The 20,661-nt window shown below is 48.4% G+C and overlaps 2 protein-coding genes across 5 annotated transcripts; both read right to left on the bottom strand.

Moving 5' to 3' along the window:
* Nucleotides 1–1,537: 1,537 nt before the first annotated feature.
* dnajc1 (DnaJ (Hsp40) homolog, subfamily C, member 1) lies at nucleotides 1,538–9,260 on the bottom strand. 4 transcript variants are annotated; one of them, XM_077511737.1, is made up of 12 exons: nucleotides 8,690–9,230; nucleotides 6,683–6,784; nucleotides 6,568–6,614; nucleotides 6,332–6,497; nucleotides 6,178–6,260; nucleotides 5,179–5,272; nucleotides 4,991–5,102; nucleotides 4,765–4,928; nucleotides 3,711–3,830; nucleotides 3,588–3,636; nucleotides 3,222–3,514; nucleotides 1,538–1,756 (listed from the first exon to the last, which is right to left on the bottom strand). In XM_077511737.1, the coding sequence occupies exons 1-12, from the start codon at nucleotides 8,834–8,836 to the stop codon at nucleotides 1,688–1,690; spliced, it is 1,446 nt and encodes a 481-aa protein (XP_077367863.1). In that variant the 5' UTR covers nucleotides 8,837–9,230; the 3' UTR covers nucleotides 1,538–1,687. The 4 variants fall into 4 exon arrangements, with proteins under 4 accessions (XP_077367863.1, XP_077367862.1, XP_077367861.1 ...); XM_077511736.1 differs by lacking the exon at nucleotides 1,538–1,756 and having other exon boundaries at nucleotides 1,763–3,514; nucleotides 8,690–8,950; nucleotides 9,200–9,260; XM_077511735.1 differs by lacking the exon at nucleotides 1,538–1,756 and having other exon boundaries at nucleotides 1,763–3,514; nucleotides 8,690–9,232.
* Nucleotides 9,261–14,287: 5,027 nt separating this feature from the next.
* LOC144013587 (inhibin beta A chain-like) lies at nucleotides 14,288–18,911 on the bottom strand. The gene is made up of 2 exons (XM_077512692.1): nucleotides 18,238–18,911; nucleotides 14,288–16,152 (listed from the first exon to the last, which is right to left on the bottom strand). The coding sequence occupies exons 1-2, from the start codon at nucleotides 18,602–18,604 to the stop codon at nucleotides 15,410–15,412; spliced, it is 1,110 nt and encodes a 369-aa protein (XP_077368818.1). The 5' UTR covers nucleotides 18,605–18,911; the 3' UTR covers nucleotides 14,288–15,409.
* Between the last annotated feature and the right edge of the window lie 1,750 nt (nucleotides 18,912–20,661).

Here is a 20,661-nt window from a genome sequence, read left to right as displayed (position 1 = left end):
AAAAACTGCTCCAACTATTGTTTTTGCTGTCTTCCGTGTCTTTTAGGTCCTTCCAAATCGGAAGACATTCAACATTTCAAAAATAAAAATCTAATCATTTTCTGGTTCGATAAGCTCAGTTTACAGATCGATGCTACCATTTTTTTATTATTATTATTATTTTTTTTTTAATCACAAGCCGTCCCTGTCATCACGTCTCAAGAGGCGAAAGAAGCTCGCGGGCTGTTTGGCGTTTTCTTACTGCTCAACAGGACACATTTGCTTATGGGAAGAAGACAAATAAATACGTCAATAAATTCTGGTCCAATGCATAACAGTTGCATGAGGTCGAGTGAGACAGTCAAGGCTAATTATGTTTTCAAGCATTTTTGTTGTTGTTGAAAGATTAGTACATTGACTCAGGAACGGCTTGTTTGAGTATTTTGTATGTGCATCATTTCAAATGTGATGATTGGGAGGAAACGCCCCCCGCCCCCAATCGGAACCCGAGCGGTCTTCTGTTATTGGACTTGTGCGCTCGTCACGGAACACCAAGTTCAAACAGAAGCGTGTCCACATGTGCACTTGGCACCAGTTCGATGATCGACTTTGGAGTCGTGTCGTCGGATGTTTTGGACACTCGGGTGAAGAAAGGGGCGGAGCTGTCAACTGATCACCACCTGGTGGGCGACGATGCCGGTCCGACCTGGCAGACCCAAACCAATTGTGAGGGTCTGCTGGGAACGTCTGGCGGAATCTCATCAGAAAGCGTTTAACACCCTCCGGCACAACTTCTCCCTTGAATTTCTAGTGGCAGCCGAGGCGTCGACGGGTTCCGGTTTGGTGGCCTCAGCACGGCCTCTCTGCTCTTTGCATTTGATGTGGTGCTGTTGGCTTCATCCAGTCGGGATCTCCAACTGTCACCGGAGCGGTCCGCAGCCGAGTGTGAAGCGGTCGTGACGAGGATCCGCACCTCCAAATCCGAGAACTCCGGCTCGGGGATGAGATCCTGCCCCAAGTTGGAGGACTTCAAGTATCTCGGGGTCTTGTTCTTGCAGGATGCAGCTGGAGCGGATCGGTGCAGCGTCTGCAGTGATGCGGACTCTGCAGCGCTCCGTCCTGGTGAAGAAAGAGCTGAGCCAAAAGGCGAAGCTCTCCATTTACCGGTCCATCTCCGTTCCGAGCCTCACCGATGGTGACGGCTCGCTGTGGGTCGTGACCCAAAGAACGAGAACGAGATCACAAGCGGCCCAATTGAGTTTCCACCGCAGGCTGTCCGGGCTCCACCTTCGACATCGTCGCTCATCCATCCGGGAAGGACTCCGAGTCGAGCCGCTGCTCCTCCGCGTTGAGAGGAGCCAGCTGAGGTGGCTCGGGAATCTGGCCTGGAGAACTGCTGACCCCGTGACCCGACCTCAGATAAGCGGGAGAAGATGTTTGTTTGTTTGTTTGTTTGTTTGTCATCCATCTGAATCAGTCGAGAGTTGTAAAAATCAAAAATCCCCCCAAACGTCAACAGCTGTCAATCAAACGAGACGACTGCTGCAGGAAATCAAAATAGGATTTGATAATAAATATCTTTATTAATCAGCCCCCCCCTAAAAAAAAAAGTGATTGGCAGGCAGCATGCGAAGTAAGGCACATGAAGCAATGAGGTCCGTCGTGCTGGCAGGCCAAAAACCGGCTCGGGTCGCTCGCTGGCTCTTGATCAGTTCTTGCTTTGGTTCCTTTTCTGGACCAGCTGTGCCAGCGTCTTACAGCGGATCATGCAGTCCTCCTGAAAAACAAAAACACGCACAGCCGGAACAACCGTGTTGCTTGGGAAGCTAAATGGACTTCAAAGAAAGAATGAACGAAAACATTGAATACATCCAGATAACATTTAGTGTGCAAATGTCAAATCCTAATGAAAAGTCAGCACTGGTGCAAAGAAATATTGAAGCTATTTGAAATGAAAAGTGGCTTCTGTTGCATTGGAGGACGCTCGCGAGTTGGATATTTGCAACTTGATTTTTCCCACTTCCGACCTTGAGAGCATTCAAGGTGAAAGTAAACAACCAAAACGTTCTCACAATTTTGCTTCATTGTTTTGATCTTGTCTCATAAGTTGAGTCGTTGAGCGTATCATTTATGCGGGCAAACTTTCCTGTCCGTTGTGTTACGTCAAATATTTATCAACCAAGAAAGACTTTGACTTTTATTTTCCAGTAAATTGCGTTTTACCGTCTGTGTTTGCGATGGTAGAGTGACGTCACTTGTAGCTTGGCAAGCGGAATTTCCCAGTTCAAGTTCAAGTCGCTTTGAAAAGTCCCTTGCGAAAATCCTCCAATGTTGCATTGGAGCAAGTTTTGGCTTGAAGATGACAAGGACATGCACAAGTGGCCATATGGGAAACCGCATGCGCTTGCTCTCACATGGATATCAGAAATCATAAATCATATCTTTCTTTTGAAAAGCTTGCAGAGTTGCGGTCGTGTGTTTGGTCGGCAGGAGGACAAACGTTTGTCTTCTTTCCCGTATTTGGCGACCGACTGCCGGATCATCCGAAGATGATTGGAAATGGCGGCACTGAGTCAAATGGCCACTAGGTGGCACTTTGCACCGCCAGCCTGGTGTTAAGTCTGAAAGGTTGCACCTGCTCAGGTGACACAGTCTGAAGCACTGTCATTGGTTGATTATTTCCATCAGTCTTATCATGACGATTGCTGTTGATGCTCGTTTATTTGTGGACTCACCTCAAGTGATTCTTTCAACCCCTTTAGGGTCTTCGGTTTGTGGAAGCGGCTGCGTTCCATTTTCCCTTCAATTATTTGGTCATGAAATATTAGATGAAATGTGTGTTTATTGCTAGCTGAAATTTATATATTAAAGTTTGTGTAGTTAATTATGTAGCTTTCTGTTGAGTCTTTTTGTTTTTTTCTCTCTGATAGTTTTCACGGCGTCTTAAAATAAAGCAGCCGTATGAAAGTCCACCATGTTGGATCATTTCGGCCAACGACGGCTCCGATGATCAAACTCATTTTCTTGCTAGCAGGCACTTTCGTACGCACGGCTCGAGCTCAGCACAACAACGTCAACAATTCACAGAGGAATTGGTCAAAAAACAACAAACAAAAGTGCTCCGTCGATGATTCGGACATTTGAAGTTGGACGGCGAGCAGAAACATTTGCAAGATTGTGCGCGACCGCCGTATAACGGTGGAGTCCGAATCCGGACGATATGGAATCGGCGCCGCTCTCACCTTGCTTTTCCCGGGAACCACTTTGGCGATGCGATCCCAGCGCTCGGCGCTTCCTCTGGGGAACTGCTGCAGGGCCAGTTCCAGAAGCTTCTGCTGGTTCTGAGTCCAGACCGCCGCCGCCGCCGCCGCCGCCATCTTGTCCTCCTCGTCCGCCTCGTCGGGGTCAAAGTCCTTCTGCCGCCGGGACCTGAGGCGCGCCCCCTCGTCCCCGTTCCTGCGCTTGAGCGCCGCGGCTCGCTCGGCGTCGCCGGCGGGTTTGGACGGCCCCTTCAAGTCGGACAGCTTGAGCAGACCTGCGGGCGCCACGCGGACGGCGGCTGAAGCGGATGGCGAGGCGGAGCGACGGCGGCGCCGGCGCGTGCTCACCTGCGCTCGGGTGGCTCAGCTCTTTGGCTTGTTTGACTTTGGAGGTCACCTGTCGGCGGGCGACAAAGCAAAAGTTGGCGGTGGGTGGGCGGAGCTTAGCGCGCTCCCGCCGCCGTGACTCACGTCCGGCACGGATCTGCCCAGCTCGTGGGCGATTTTCTCCCAGCGGCCCGCCGTCCCTCCCGGGAATTTGGCCATCAATCGGCTCAGGTGGCTGATGTCGTCCGCACTCCACTCGGAAACCTGACGAGCGTGCGGGGACAACCGTCAGGACATCCGTCCTCGTCCTCGTCAAGGATTTGGCACGTTTCACTTGTGGATTCCTCACATTGTTCATTTTGACACCAAATTTAAACAGACTTTTACTTCTAATTTCGTCATCTGATTGTATTTGACTTTGAATCCAATTTTAGTCGACGAAATTGACACTTTAGGCAATATTTGCCTTCAGCATACATTTATACAACAATATCACGTAGTTTTCACCTAAATCCAAAAAAAAGAAAAAAGGTGAAGAATCGCTTAAGACAACTTTCTTCTGTTTGGATTGTTTCAATTTTGCTGGCTGCGTTGACGATATTGTCAGTCGAATTTAGTTTATCGTTATCGTCCCAATCATTTTAGTTTTCTTTTCATTTTCGTCTGGACAAAAAAGGTTTTCGTGACGAAAAATATGAGGAAAATTTTCCGTCGCCGAAATGATCACTGATTGCACGTGGCGGGAAGAAGGAAGGCGGAGCCGTTTTAACGTTGAGGTCCGCCCCCCTGTTGGCCACGCCTCCAAGTGCGCTCCACAGTCAGGCCTGCAGGTGGGCCGGATGACGTCGCTCGCGCGTCCATTCATTAGCAGATTCGCTTACCCTCACAATATTTCTAGAAATCAGTAACGAATTACGTCTGAGGCTGGGAAAGTCGGGTTGTTTTTAAAAAGGTGCGCAAGAGGCAGCGCTAGCTAGCTAGCTAGCTAGCAGGCTAAAAACACGCCCCCTCGTTACGAGGCATAGCGTCTAATAATTTTCATACACTTCTATTCCAATTTGGACTTTTATGCTGCTTGCAAATGAAACTGGACACCTCAAGGAAGCAATTTGTGAAGAAATCTCAAAATGGACAAAAAATGTCCAACTGTCCAATATCGGCCAAATCTCGAGTATGTGTGTGTGTGCGATGACATCACCTTCTTCCTGTCGGTCTTGTGGCCCTGCAGCCATTGGTCGAGCTGCTCTTCCACTTCCTGGATGGATCCCGCCTGCTGGTAAGTTTGCAAGTTGGGCGGCTCGGCCGCCGGCTGGTAGATGGGGAAGTCCATCTTGGGCTTCTTGACCTTTGACCTCTTGTCTCCTGAAAGCGCAAGCTCACGTCAGCCAATGCCGACGGAGACGGCGACCAATCAAAGGTCTTACTGGCGGCCGCTTCCAGTTGCGCTTTTTCTCGCTCTTCTTCTTCTTCTTCTTCTTCTTGTCGTCTGCGCTGCTCCTTGGCGCGCTCGTATTCTCGGTAGTGTCGCTGCAGCTCCTGCAGGGGGGGAAAAAAAAAAGAAGAAGAGCGCACGCGAGAAGCTTCTGCTAACTAACGCTGGCAGCCGGCTTACCTGCAGGGTCTGAGGCATGCCTTTGATTGACAGGTACATCCACACGCCCACTTTGAACGGAAGAAGGTCCTGCCAGTGGGGGCGCTCTTGAGCCCTGCGCGCACACAACGCACATCGTACGCACGTCAGCCGTCATCTCGAACTAGATCGAGATCTGTAGGCCACGACTTTTGAGGTCATGAGGCCGTCATATTGCTCCTCCCAACAAACGTTTGTCGTCATGACGTCCCATTTACAGGATCCAAATTGGACAACATTTAAGACGACATCATTTAGCAGGTTTTACATTTATGAAAAACAGCCTCATCCGAATTGCCTGTGAGCTGTCTTATGGCTCGTATCGTCTGCTGGCGAGGTGGGAGGAGCAAGATGGCCGCCCTGTGACTTCAACGACACGTTTGGGTCATCTACAGTCTTCCCTCGTTTATTGTCGTGTTACGTTCCAAAATCTACCCGCGATAATGGAAATCCGTGTTAATTCAAAAATAAAATAAATCCTTTAATTATAGATATTTTTTCATTTAGGTATAATTTTTACTTTTTTATAAATGGTTTTTTTTAATTCATAATACATGTTCTTTTTTTATTTACATTCATTTTTTTCATTAAAAGTATGTTTGTTTTTTTTATTTATTATAGTATACAGACAGCATATATTTTTTCATTTGTTTTACTGATTTTTAGTTGATTCTGAATGATTTTTCATTCATCATTTATGTTTTTATTTAATTTGCAGTCATTGTTTTCATGAAAAGTCGATGTTTTGAATGTATATTTTCTATCTGTGGAATGCAACGTGGTGCAGCGACGGGACAGACGCGGTCGGATTTCCCCGGTCGGACGTACGGTTCGAGAGATTCGGACGTGCAAAGACCAGAAAAACAAACAAACCAAAAAGTATGTCAAAATAAATGAGTCAATAAATCAATAAATAAAGCTCGTTGTTGACGCGGCAATAAAGGCGGGACGAGCGTATACAGGCGAGTGTTGGGACGTCACCTGTCGAGGGCGCCGTTCTTGCCGTCTTCTTTGGCGCCCGTCTTCTTCTTCTTGTCTTTCTTCTTCCTGGCCAGCGTTTCATCCTGCAGACGTCACGGCAGGTGACAGCAGATGACGGCAGGTGACGGCCGGCTTGCACGCACGCGCGACTCACCATCACCTTCTCCAGGTAGATGGACCAGATGACGGCGTAGTGGCCGACGGTGGCGATGATGAAGAGCAGGAAGGCCAGCTCGCCGTTGCTCATCTTCCTCACGCGCTGGTAGTAGAAGACGGGCTGCCGCCAGTCGGGGAGGCCGTTGAGCAGGATGTCGTCGTACCTGCGGTGGGCCGGCCGTAGGGTCAGAGTTCAGAGGTCAGGCCGGCTCCCGCTCACGATCGACGGCTCACCTGCGTCGCCTCTCCTCGTCCTTCAGCACTTCGTAGATGGCCACCAGCTGCAAACGCACAAAAACGTTTGTTTGGACGCGTCGGGCACGTCGCTCGCTTGCGCTCGGCTCGTCACCTGCCGGAATTTCATTTCGGCGTCTTCCTCTTTGTTCTTGTCCGGGTGCAAAACCAGCGACAGGCGGCGGTACGCCTTCTTGATTTCCGACGCCGTCGCATCCTGAACACAAAGCACGGGCGCACGCTGCAGTGCACGCTTACGTTGCCGGTGCCGCGCTCGCTCCTCCGATTGGCCGCAAACGTCGCAGCTGGCTGCCGGCAACGTGACATTGCACTCGTGTTCATTTCGGCAACAAAAAATCTTTTCGTCGACTGCATCAACAATAACGTTCTTCCGACCGCTAACTCGCGTTGGCTAGCTTACTAGCTCGTCGCATGGAGCCACTTGTTGATGCGCTCAAATTGTGTTTGTCAAGTTGTTTTTCATCAAGAAGATGAGAAAACATTTGACGTCAAATCGTTTTACATCTGAAATGTTGGACAAAATATGCTTAGAAAAAAAAAAAAATACAGGGATGAAACGATTGTCTTGACTAAAACGTTGACAGTTTTGGTTGCCTAAAACTAGACAAATAAAATGATGTTTTCTTGGACTAAAATGCTCAATTTATAATTGACTTCAAAGGTACTAAATAAAAAGGAGATTAGGTTGACTAACTATGATCAAAACTAACAAGATTGATTGAAAGTGGACTAAATTTCAAAAATGGCGGACCATTTTTATGCCAGCAGATGGACGCAATTCCCTGAGGCACAATTTGTCCTTTCACGTGAAAAGACATCTTGTGAAAAGTTGCCACGAAAGGAAATGATGGCGGCTCGCTTGGCGACCGTTTTCAATCTTTCCTCGTTTGTTGATGTGACGCCGCATCACAAGCTGTTGTGGAACAAAGTCGAGTGACATTCAAGCACGTCGGACACGGATTCATGTCCTCCGACGTCAACTTTTTGGAACAATAGAGATGACAGCCGCAAAATGGGGAAAATGTGTGTATGAGTGACGCCAATTGTTTAGAAATGTTCCATATTTGATGGCCTTGCTGAGCTAAGATGACTTTTTGACAGTCCTGCTCCTAATTTTGCCTTGACTTGGAAATCCTTCCTTTCCTCCTCAAATGATGTCAACGAGCATTCTTGTTGCCTTGCAAAACTAATGAGATGAAACGATACTTTGTCAATATCGCTATTGTTGTTATTCACTTGATTGATTGATTTTTATGTGGTGATAACGGACAACACGTACTTGCAATCAATCACTCCGTCAGGTATCATCGAGGATAAAAACACAATCAAGCCAGAAGGCTTCTTTCCATTGTGGCCCTCGACACAAAGCAAGAAACATAAAAGGACATCATCATTTCATCAACAAAGACTAATAAGATAACGTTTCAAAAGTCAAATAAAAAAATACCATTTTAAAACATTCATTTAAGAAATGGAAACCTCATGTTTTTCATATCAAAACAGGGTCGAAGCATAATACGGGTACTTTGTGGCTCATGAAATACCCAATTAATTCTTTTGAAAAATATGTAAGTTCTTTACAAACACGTAAAGATCCACTCATTTGGAATTCCTTTGTACTGCTGCACCGTACAAAAAAAAAAAAAAAAAAAGTGTTTGTAGCCATTAAGGTTTGAAATTTGTACGGGACAAAATCTGTTCAACGACCTCGTGTCGAATGCTGATGATAGAAAACCCGTTTAGCAGACGAGGGAAAAATTCTTTGGCAACCTTGTTTGATATCATCACAAAAGGAAGCAGCATTTTCATATAAATAATACTTTTCTCTCCCGTTCAGCAATTGAAGTTTTTGAAATGTTCGGAATGTTTTTCTTTCATCTCAAAAGTTGTTGAATTGAACATCGTCATTGTTGAGCTTTTAGCGAGGAAGAATCATTTCTGCACTGGAAAGAAACTCGATCCTGAAGACATAAAACAAGATGGATGCGCACATTCGATGATGACCGACTTGTTGATTTTGTCAACGACGTGTCTGTTAACCGCGACGGCCTGGAACGGAAGCACCGGTGTTGCCATGGAGATGGCCAGAGTGGCAACGAACCTGCTCGAGCGCCAGGAAGCGGTAGAAAGTGACCGGGATCTCCTCGACCAGGTCCAGAAGCTCCAAGTCCGCGTCCCAAGCGTCCGACGGGAGTCCGAGCGACAGCAGAAGCAGGCCGCAAAACGCAAGCCATTCGCCCGCCGCCATCCTGCGTCGCGCGGCTGCCTGCCGAGTGCAGAGCCCAATTGGAGTCGACGGGACGGCCAGCTCAGCGGGCCGACGGCACGGAAGTGCTCGTCAGTCACATCCGGGTCAGCCGCCCTGTCGCCACAAAAGCGTCAAAGCCACTCAACTGTATAACATGACTTGGATGACCGCTTTGACGTGCCGGTGTCCTGACTACGTGCCTTTTTTTTTTTTTTTTTTTTTTTTTTTTACCAAGGGTGTCACTACGTTAAATTTACAAGAATGTAAGATCACAAGTAACAAAACTTGAATCCACAAATAGAAACAATATAATTAAACCTAGTCTGTACAAAAGAACACATAAAAGGGGCAAATCACACTCACAAGTGTGCCGAGTTACAGCAACAAAGCATGATGGGAATTTGGGAACGCCTCCGACGATGCCCGTTGCTCTCTTCAAGTTAGCGTTAGTCAGCTCAATCGTGTGCACCAGAAGTGGTGAGAACGCATTTCAAAATAAGACTCCTAACAGGAAGTAGCGTGTTAGCTGCCTTCATCTTGCTGCTTTCACTTCATTTGATAAGTGTGTCTTGTCAAAAGTCTTATTTTATGTTCAAATCAACAATACGCGTTCCATTGGAAATGATATTTTTGACCAAATGCAATATTTTTTGTTTTTCAATATTAATATTGTTTCGCCATTTCAATATACTGGAGGAGCCAACACAGCGGCCTGAATACAAGCTAACGGAAGAGCTTGCAGAGTTGCCACCTCAACAGTTCAAGTTGCCGATTATTACAGCAAATGAACTCGATTCGGAACCAAGGCTGCTTTCTCATTCACTCGCCATGTTTAAAGGATTTAAAAAAATATATATATAGAAGTTTGTCTTCATTTATTTTATTAAACCCTTTTTCCCATTAAAAAAAAAAAATCATCATTCAAGTTGTAATGGACAACGAGTTTATTTTCAAATTTTTTGTCAATGTTGGAACTCTTATTTTCTAACGTCCTCTTTGGGCGGAAGTTTATTTTAAAGGTATGCGGAAAGGTAGAATGACGTAGGAGACGGAAGTGGATTCAGAGCGCGAGACGTTTGAAGCAGTAAAAATAGTTTCACGCACGACGAATCAAACAATTAAGATATTTAGCCCGGTTGAAAGTGGCAACAAGGTAATTAAGCTTATCTTTAAATAGATTTGTTTAGTTTGTGTTTACATTTTGAGTTTAATTAGCCTAAATTAATCTGTATAGAGGAAATGAGAATATGTTTAATTGATGGCGTCATGTTTGTTTTATATTCAGCTCTTACGGTGTAAGAAGTTCATGCATGGACAAAGGAAAGGAGAATTCAAAAGAAAACTTCAGACCACCAGTAAAGCTTCATTATTTATTTCATTATTTACACAAGTCCAAATGTTAAAGGAAGGCTCCTTTAATTTTACATGTATGGCTTGATTGGCAGTAAATAGTTAGTATAGCTACGAAACATGCATAAGAGCTGAAGAATACACTCCTATATTGATTTATTTAACTTTTTTCAACATAGAAGTACTTCCGTGTTGCAACGCCCCGAAGTGGTGACGTCACTAGTGTGTATACTCGCTTGGGGAACAGTAGTTCACGCAGACATAACAACGAGGAAGACACAAACGTCAGTTATGCCTTACTGTATTGCAAAATTTTGCAAGGCGTCGGCAAGGAAAAACCCGCGAGACCCCCCCCCCCCCCCCCCCAAAAAAAAAAACAAAAAAAAAAAAGCTACTTGAGTAGACAATGGTTTGTTTGCTAAGTGCTGTCAACCTCCCGAAGGACAAGCAGGCGTGCGCGCAGCGAACATTTCAGGCATGAGGACTTCGAATATATGTTACAATTTGAGATGGGGTACGCCACACGCCTAATACTAAAGCCCAACGCAGTACCGAGTATCTTTAAAGAACCAGACGTGGGAAATAATCAAGCCGATGGAGGAGCCGCAACTGCTAGCAACACGGAGCCTTCACTCTCACAACAGCCGACACAAATCGAGGTCTTACTACGGCCACTGAAAGATCTCGGAGAAGCGAAGCAAATTTAAAGCGAAAGGTAGGCATGTTTCGGGGGTGGGGGGGCATTGGTTATTATACTGCACGGACTGTTTTATTTCATAATTCATTTGAAGGTGGCCAACGCAGGGGCACGTCGGCACGTTACCGTAATGCACAGTATTAACAATCGTTGGGGCGGCTGGCTTGACTTCGTCTTTTCGAGTGGCGGCTGGCCTGACCGCAGTGGGACGCTACGCAAAAAAGAAAAAAAAACAGCTAGGGGAGGTTGGGTGCTGTAACGACGATACATTTAATTTTACTATTTTTTCTTTTTCCTGAAATATTTCGTCAGTTCCACACGTTTTGCATTGCTCGTACTGTGTGTCACTTTACCTGTTGGATATTTGCTCCTCCAAGACTTTTCTTCTTCACATCTTTCATCGCAACCAAAGCTATCCTGAGAATGTCTATTTAGTATTGCCATGTTGAATGTCTGATGTTCCAGGATGCAGTTGAGATTGTCCGCAAGGAACCGATCCTCGAGTTCTTTCATTTCCAGACAGCACACATTCATTAGCGGATTGTCCATTCCTGCAGCTCCCGCACGAGCACCACTCACCCCCCGCCTAATTCACTCGTTCGTCAAAGTTTATTTTGTGCCCGAAAAGACCATCTGGCGCCACAACTTTCACATCCAAGGCAGACTTTCCTTCGGTAGTGTTATTTTGTCGTGTTGGATCGAAGCGATAAGGTTTAATCCTTCCGGGTTTGACGCTAGATGCACGGCTGCGTTGCATAGTGCTTCCATAGTGTAGCGTTTACACACTAGTGACGAAAACATCCGGGTTATTTAGTCACGTGTAACAAACATGCCGGCGTTCGATTCATTTTAACAATGGTTTAAAAGTTATTAAATGTACATAAAAAAATAATCACGTCACCAAATTAATTATTGAAAAAGTAGCAACTTTTTGCTGCTAAAAATGGATCAATAAGTAAAGTGTCCCTTTAAATGACGCCATTTAGATTTTAGGAACGCAACTTGAAGCCATTTAAACCTTGTTATTGTTTGTCTAAATGGAGCATGTCTAAAATATAATAAGAATGTTTCTGGCCCACATTGCACTTAAAGTTGTGTTCCTAAATCCAAACAGTATTTATTTTTTGAATATAATTGAACGGGCGAACGTGTTTTAGAAAATAAATCAAGACAAACTATTTCTTTTTTTTGCTGATCATAAAAGCGATCTGATGTGTGGCGAAGTGGGACTTTTCTGATCCGTCTGTGGCTACATTTTTTGTTTTTCTTTCTTCATCGATATTGAATGGTTTCCACCAGGCCAGGTGAAAGGTGGCGTACCTGCCCGCCTGCCCGCCTGCCCGAGCTTGCTTGAAACACCAAGTGACGAATCGTGTGACTCTCGGACAGCAAACATGCACATTCACTCATCATCATCATCATTCATAGGAATATTATTATTGCTGAAAAGAAAATGTCAAGCATGGCCAATGGAATGAAAATGGAACCTCCATGTCGCATCTGTTTGAGGTGCAGGAGAAAGGAGCGACCTGCAGGAGGCAGCAATGAGTCAAACTGCCTGACCGCGGCTCGTCCCTCATGCCTGCATCAGCCTGTACGATCGATCGGCATGTGAAATGTGATCAAGCCGATCGGCTTCCTTCCTCACCTCCGAGTGAACGTGTTGAAGGCGTGAACGTGTTGAAGGCCCGCTCGCTCGCACATCATTCGACGGCCTCTCCAACTCCAAATGTTTGAGCCAATGATGGCACGGCAGACGGTGACCTTCCAATCGGGACAACATATCGGATTTTTCTTTCCCTTTCGACAAACGGACGTCGTGTTTTCTTTGAGCGCGTTCAGCCACACATGAGAAGACGTCAGTCGCGCTCGTTCAGACGGGAACGTTAGCAAAGACTCCAACCTGATGACGTCACAGCCACAGAAGATGTGGAACGAGACGCACTTGGCTGGGAAGACGTCAGCAAACTTGACTGGACTTTGGCAATGAGAACAGAACTGAGGACAGGGCAGAACCGAATGGGAACACAACAGACCGGAACACGAGGCAAACTAATGGGGACAAAACTCCCACCTGGGGGGAAAACACAACACAGACTAAATACCTCACACTAACGAGACACCAACAAGACACACCTGCAGAACACGGTAGGCAGAGGGCACTAATTGCTAACACATACGGGGAGGGGAGACACACACACACACACACACACACACACACACACACACACACACACACACACACACACACACACACACACAGGTGGACCAGGTTAACTAGGACCAGACTCATATATATATATATATATATATATATATATATATATATATATATATATATATACATTTATATATATATGAATTGGGGAGGTACTTATTTTTTCCCACTTAAAACACCGATTGCACGTCAACAAATTTGCCGGGCCTAAGAATATTTGCTGTCTATTCTTGACACATGCTCCACTAGCCACAATCTCCCAATCCTGTTGCCTGCCCTCTTTTGTCTGTCAAATCAAGTCCTCCCTCTGCTCAACCGGCAGTTTGTAGGTCAGTGAACAAACACATCGTTGCCACGGTGACCAATTTTCCATGGCCCGCTTTTTCACTTGGGGAACTTTCATCGGACCGGCGCGTCCACTTACCAGCCATCGGGGGACACGCCCACTTCCTGTCAATGGGGGGACACGCCCACTGTCTGTCAATCACGTGAGTTCACATCTGCGGCAGTGGTGGCCAAACTGCAGCCTGGCCCATTTGCAGGCCCGCCATCCATTTATCACTGACGAACACAAGCTGCGAGACGATCCAGTTTCAAGCAAACAAGAAGGTGTGAAAATCGACGCCAACTCCTACTAATAATTGGATTGTGATGACTTGGAGCTCGTTCGCATGCAAAGATGCAAATCTGCAATTTGTGACTCCAATAAATTTCACAATTTCTTGGAACCCATTTCGGCCTTAAGTGGCTGTGCAGACACGCACGCACGTGTAAAACTTAGATGGCGAACTTTCGAGTCACCTGTGGAAATTCAGCAACATTGTCCAGTTGATGCACACTCGGACCTCCCTCAGATGATTCCACTTTACAACGGTCACGCCCTGGCCGCCATTTTGGCTCCTCGTCCGCCATATGGGGTGTACGCCATGCAGGAGGCGGGACTTCCGACTTCCTGGATTTCACACGTCAGCTTTGTTTGCGTTTCCTGTTTGCGACGTGTGTTTTTGCGCTTCTGCCTTTTTGTCCTTCAGTTGCTCGTTGACATGAAACAAGCGAGACATCATAAAACGATCCCGAAAAGGAGAGACACCGACAAACAGATTTCAGTCGGACAGCATCTTATTTTTGTTATTTAATGCAAATTATTCATTTGCTCCCAAAAATGTATTAATATGTTGTTGTTTTTTATGCTATGGCGTACAGAAGTCTTTGATGCAGCCTCTCAACTTCAAAGAACAGTGCAAGAAATGGTAGTTGTTACAAAAACGGCCAGCAGGTGACAGCAGAGTATAAGAGATCAACCAGGGCCATGTTGGAAAAAAGCTCAGTTACTCCAAATTGTAAATCGATTTGTGAATAATGACGAAAGTTATCAATATTCTAATGCTAATTGCTGCAAAACGGAAACAGAAATATTCTTTATTGTCCTGATGAAAGAGGAGACTTTAATCTTTCCTTTTGGTGAGTTCCATGTTTTTATAGCAATAGGACCCAATATTGTGTGGGTCTTGCAAAATCAGTCCAAATCCAGTCAAACAGTCGGTTTGTTTCAGTCAAAATGGCTGCCAGTCAAAGAGTTGGGGAAATTCGACGTCAGTGGAAATTGGGCTTATATTGCTGGAGCGTAGGAACGCAACTTGGACGCAACTCGAGGACTCCACCCGGCACAAGTCACGGAGGAGGCGGGACTCGTTTTGCACATCAGCTTTGATTCCGGTTGGCGACGTGTGGGCCGCGTCCCAAAACGTGCGCGTCCGACTCGGTTGCGCGTTTGTTCCCGTCGACGGGTGCGAGCGTCTGTCAGTTGTCCCAAGTCCTTCCGAGAAGCGAGTGTTGGAACGCGGACCGCATGTCGCAAGCCGGAACCGGAATCAAAGCTGATGTGCAAAAAGTCCCGCCTCTTCCGTGGCATTTGATATCTCGCATCGTTCCAAAAACATTTCGCGGCTTCCACCTGCGGAGTTCACACAAAGCTAACTTTATTATTCGAACCTTTTCAAATCGACAAGAAGCCTCAACGACGTGAACGAGTTGTTCACTTGCAGGTTTTCCCCAAAAAGTCAAAATTGCTCGACTGGTTTGATGAAATGAAAGTTGAAGGCGGTCCTTCGGTTTTTCTGGCAAAAGTTTGGACAGCCGCGATCTGGAAGTCTTTTGAAATTCTCGATGAGCTTCTTTCATGCGACTCGTCATCGCCGAGACTTTGACACAAAGTCCAAGCGTGGATGACATCATCGGGTGGGACGAGCCGGCCGCTTTCTTTCCAATGTGGAAAAGAGGACGCGCTGGTCGTCGCCGTGGTTTTTGTTCACCAGCATCCGCACTGGTCGACGATCATGTCGCGGACGTCCTTCTTGACGATCATCTGCTGGTGGTCAAAGTACAAGATGGACATGGCGCGCAGCCGCGTGGGCACGCAGCAGGACTTGAGGGTGCGCAAGGCCCCCCGCATGCGGTACTGGTTGATGACGGCGGCGTGGAAGGCGCCGCCCACGCCGGCCGCATGCTCGGGGCACTCCCCCTGGCAGTAGTTGGCGTGGTAACCGGCCGGCGCGATGATCCACCCGCTCCAGCCGATGTCCTCGAAGCTGACGTAAAAGTGCCGCTTGCAGCAGCCGCGCGTCTTGCCGTCGCACTCGGCGCTGCGAGCCGTCCGCCGGCGGGCCGCGTCGCCGCCGCCGCCGCCGCGCAGCGCCACCATCAGGAAGGGCCGGTGCGATTGGTCGCCGTCGGCGGACGGCAGCACGGGCCGCGCGGCGCCGCACAGCGGGCAGGACAGCCGGAGGCGCAGCGGCCCGTCGGCGCCGTCCAGCGAGGACTGGACGCAGCGCGGCACGCTCAGGACGTGCCAGCCGCTGCGCCGCGCGTCCGCCGACTTCTCCGAGACGGCGGCGTCCCGCCCGGCCTGGTGCAGCCGCAGCGTCACCTTGCCCTTGGCCCGGCTCGCCCGCGACAGCTTGAGGAAGACCCACAGGTCGGCGCGCTCCACCAGCGCCGCCTTGTCGCTTTCCTTGGAGAGGTCGAAGGTCAGCTCGTCGCTCCCGGCCTCTCCTGGCACAGAAAAACATGTTAGACGTGCTAAAAAAAAAAAAAACATCCCCCGACCCAACCCCCCACCCTTTGTGCCGACTCATTAGCGCGCGTGAATGAAAAGCTTCTTCCCTTCACGCCGCCCCCTCGTTAGCGAGTCCTTTCACCAGCGCGCTATTAATAGCTGGCCACTCAACGCTCATTACGCTGATGCGTTTGTGTGACACACAAACGGCGGCGGGGCTGCCGGAGGCGGACCGCGTCAAAGTGGGACGGTAGCGGCGCGTGAAATGATCCGTCGGCGTCCTCGGCTCAAGAAAAAGTTGCCATCTTCTCGCCACTGGACTGGAAAATTTGCACCAAACATCGGACACTTCTGTCCAACAACAACAACAAAAAAGGCATCTCAATATTTCAGCAGTCCTGCTTTGGAAAGTTTGTCCACAAACTTTGAATTTTGGAGCGGGTGTCTGTATTGACCTTACGGCGGCTCGCCCCTCCCCGCCCACCAAATGCAACCACATTTACCAATCAAGATGAGCTGCACGACAAAGTTGTCAAAACGTCCTTGTGATTTCTCGCTCAGGTATTTTCAGGACGCTGCAATTTCTCTTGCAAGCAAGCGGCGGGTTAGCTTTAGCGTTAAGGTTCGGGTCGAGTATAGCTTCTCCCTCGTATCTCCCGCTTCACCCGACGGCTGGACGCTCGTCAAGAGGGCCGTCGCACGTCGTCATATCGAAAGGAAGAACAACGGAGAGAGGTCTGTCCCAACTCGGGTTGCCAACTGTCCCGTATTTTGGGCTAAATTGTTATGTCCTAACGGGACCACAAAAGTCCATCCATCCCCCCATTTACTATCGCTTATCCGGGATCGCAGCAGCTTCAGGAGGGAAACCCAGACCTCCCTCTCCCTAGCCACTTCACCCATCTCCGCCGGCGGGATCCCAAGGCGTTCGTTCCCAGGCCAGCCGGGAGACAGACGTCTCTCCAGCGTGTCCTGGGTTGTCCTCCCACCGGGAAACCTCTCCAGGGAGGCATCCAGGTGGCATCCGGACCAGATGCCCGAGCCACCTCAGCTGGCTCCTCTCAACGCGGAGGAGCAGCGGCTCGACTCGGAGTCCCTCCCGGATGGATGAGCAGCTTCTCACCCGATCTCTAAGTGAGAGCCCGGACACCCTGCGGTGGAAACTCATTTGGGCCGCTCGTATCCGGGATCTCGTTCTTTGGGTCACGACCCACAGCGAGTCGTCACCATAGGTGAGGGTGGGAACCATTTTGATGGATTTTTTCTCTTGGCTTACGACAACCACCGAGAGCCGGATTGCTTTTGTTTGTCCGTAGCAAAACTCACGTGCCGCCGCGGTCTTGCGTCTTGATTGCTTTACGAGGTCATGCGGGCCTGCTTTACGCTAAGCTCAATTGATGATCTGTTCGCAGCGACTGGGCAACTGGCAATCGCACGTCACACAAACGGACACGTCAGAAGGCATCCAAGTCCACAAAGTCCAAAGTGTGACACAATTTTGGGCGCCAGGTGCTCGTTCACCTGCCGACGTCAAGTCGAACTGTGTTATGATACTTTTGCAATTTCTCATTTGAGTTCGTTTGGATTTCGTTTGAAATTTTGCTGTTTCAATTGGCTTAGTTTGAATGACTTTTCAGGGTGGTTCTGTCAGTTTGTATGCGTTTTAGTGATTTCATAAATGCTAAGTTTGAGTTAGTTTCAGTATTAGTAACTTTTGAGTTGTTTTTTTAATGTGCACGACTTGCGCTCAATGGAAGCCACGTCATCTTTTGGTGCTTTTCTATTGGCTGCTGCCAGATGACGTCACTTTCGTGTGACACATTCAAAGGTCCTTATTCCGCTTCAGATCCAAATAAAAGTGCTTCAAATCATCCCCAAAGGCTCATGCATTCAATTCATGGCAAAGACGGAAACCAAGGACATTGTTGTTATCATTATAGTGTGTAGTTTTCATTTCTTAAAAAGCGTTTGGGTCTTGATTCGCTTCGGTTGACCAAATGGTGTTTTGAATGGAATTGTCGTTGGTTTTAGTTGACTCCGGTAACCGCGGCGGTGTTTTCATCAGCCACCAGCTGACTCACCCGGCTCGGCAAAGGCGATGACCTCGGCGGCGTCGGCGGCATCGGCGGCGGCCGCGTCGGCTTGGACCTCCACGCTGCCGTCGCTGGCCACGCGGCCCACGCGCACCTTCTTGATGGCGTTGAGCAGCGCGGCGCGAGGGAGCGTCCGCGTCAGGTTGGGCGGCGCCTCCAGCTGGAGCATGTTGAGGATGTGGCGCTTGACGGCGTCCACCATCTCGCTGGAGTTGCCCCTCGGCTGGCAGGAGGCGCAGGCGGCGGGGGACTCCTCCCCCTGGCGGACGGCGGCGGACGCCGGCGGGCACAGGTGGAGCGCCACGGCGCCCAGCGCCAAAAGCGCCGCCGGCAGACGAGTGCGAGTGGCGGCCATGTCCCACGATGCAACGGCTCCTAAGTCGGCCCGTCCGCTTCCATCGGGCGCCGGATGGACGGATGGACGGATGGATGGCGAGCGGCGATTCTTGCCAGCCGCTCTCCTCGCATACACTAATTATACTCGCCTCTCCCTTTCATCCCACCCGCAGGAATTTCCCTGCCTGTGACTCACGCACGCACTTTCTCCTCAATGGATGTCACGACAGAGGAGGAGGACCGCCATGTGTCCCTGATTCATTCATGCCAAACACACACACGCATGAGTCACTGCATCATCACCATCATCGTCATCGTCACCTCACGTGGAGGAGAAATCTTTCGAAAGAAAACTTGTTACAATCGCAGAGCAGATGGAGTGCGCACGCACGCGCAGCCTCTGCTGGTGGGATTGAAGTGTTACATCACATCTTCATGTGGGACTGCAAGTTCCCAATTCGGAAGGAAAGTCCTGGTGGGCGTGACAGGAAGTTGTGCTTTTTTTTTTCTCTCTTTCTAAATCTCCACCGCTTCCCACATTTTCACTTGTCACTTTTGAGACGAATCCTAACTTGCGTCAACTGAGCCTGGTTGATTTTTTACCGTCTGTGGCCGTTGCGCTGCTCGGACCTTCAAGCTGGCCAGCTTGTGAAGCGCCTCCGCTCTCAGATTCTCTGAGCGACTGGCACGACAGTACACGGCTTCATGTGTACCAACCGCATCCGTCTCACGCGGAGCCTATCCCGACTCGAGGCACGTGTCCGTCCGCTAAACTAATTCGATTCGATTTGCGATTTTTGTATTTTACACATTAAAATGCATGAAAACACTACAATTGTGAGTCAGTTTAGTTTCTGACAAGTCATTTGATCAATATTTTAACAATACGATACTATAATGTCACTATTTATGAAAAGTAAGAGGCGGAGACGTCCTCTTCTCGCTGAATATGCTAAGAGGGGAGCTTTGACCTACATTATGCCTCGAAAACAAAATCTTTTGCCAAGAAAAACAGTACGTTGAGGCTCAGGCTATGGTGAGATTATAATATAATTACATATCCAGAATAATAAGGCAGAATGGAAAATAACACGGCTTTTTTTGTAGCATCATGAAATTCAAACAAGACAAAGAGAAGCGTTAATCACGGAATGTAAACAGTCTTCAAGTATCAAGCGTCAACATTTAAACATTGCAGAGCGCCAACACTTGCTGAACGTGTGTGGATGACGGCTGAACTGATCCTGGAGGATCCTCGGCTGAATAATCAATAGCATCAATCACTTCATTCATTATTTTATACAATCATTTGAGAAACGCGTCAAAGCAATTCCAACCGGACCCATTTCAAACCATACGAACGGCTACAACTATGTCCACCTGCAAGTCGCGCCACAGGAATCTGAGTCAGGGGCGACCCTCAGGGATAAGATGCACCTGATGCAACATCCCCTTTATATCGCCACTTACTGCTATGGGGCGCTCACGGAACCTCAACAAGATTCCCAACAACGAAGCCCCGAGAGGCGGGCCAACAAGTAGGTATTGTTTTAAGGACTGTCCGAGGTACTGGTGGGAGCAGTTCAAGGCGAGGTGCGACTTCCCGTTATGGTTGTCAAGATGATGCAGAATGTACCATTCCTCCGGATGGGGAGTCTCGGATGCGACTTCACGCACTGCACCAGAGTCTATGCGCTTCTGTATCGCTGACTTATAAGCCTCTGCCTGTTTGGGATTGTTCAGGAGGCGTCTCGGTGCTGCGTAACAGCGGCATCACACAATCTTTGGGGGCTACAAGCAGCGGCACGTCAGGATGGCGAAGAAGTGGTGTAGCGGACCTTTGGATGCCATTCACGTCAACAACATTGGTCTTAGCTTTGAGCGTGGCTACTGCTAACTGATCTTGCTAGAGACCGCACTACTTCCTCTTCTGGACGAGGAGGGACAGAGTCCATTCTCCACAGCCTCTCAACGTGTTTGTAGAACTCCTCCAGCTGTGCAGGAGAAGAGGTGAACAGACACTGAACTGAGTCGGTGCGCCGCCCCGTGTGCCGAACTGGGCCTTGGAGGGACCAC

The sequence above is a fragment of the Festucalex cinctus genome, chromosome 1, assembly GCF_051991245.1.
Source record: "Festucalex cinctus isolate MCC-2025b chromosome 1, RoL_Fcin_1.0, whole genome shotgun sequence".
Taxonomy (NCBI): Eukaryota; Metazoa; Chordata; class Actinopteri; order Syngnathiformes; family Syngnathidae; genus Festucalex; species Festucalex cinctus.
Note: the sequence above shows the minus strand (reverse complement) of the source record. Positions and strands in the feature narration are given on the sequence as shown.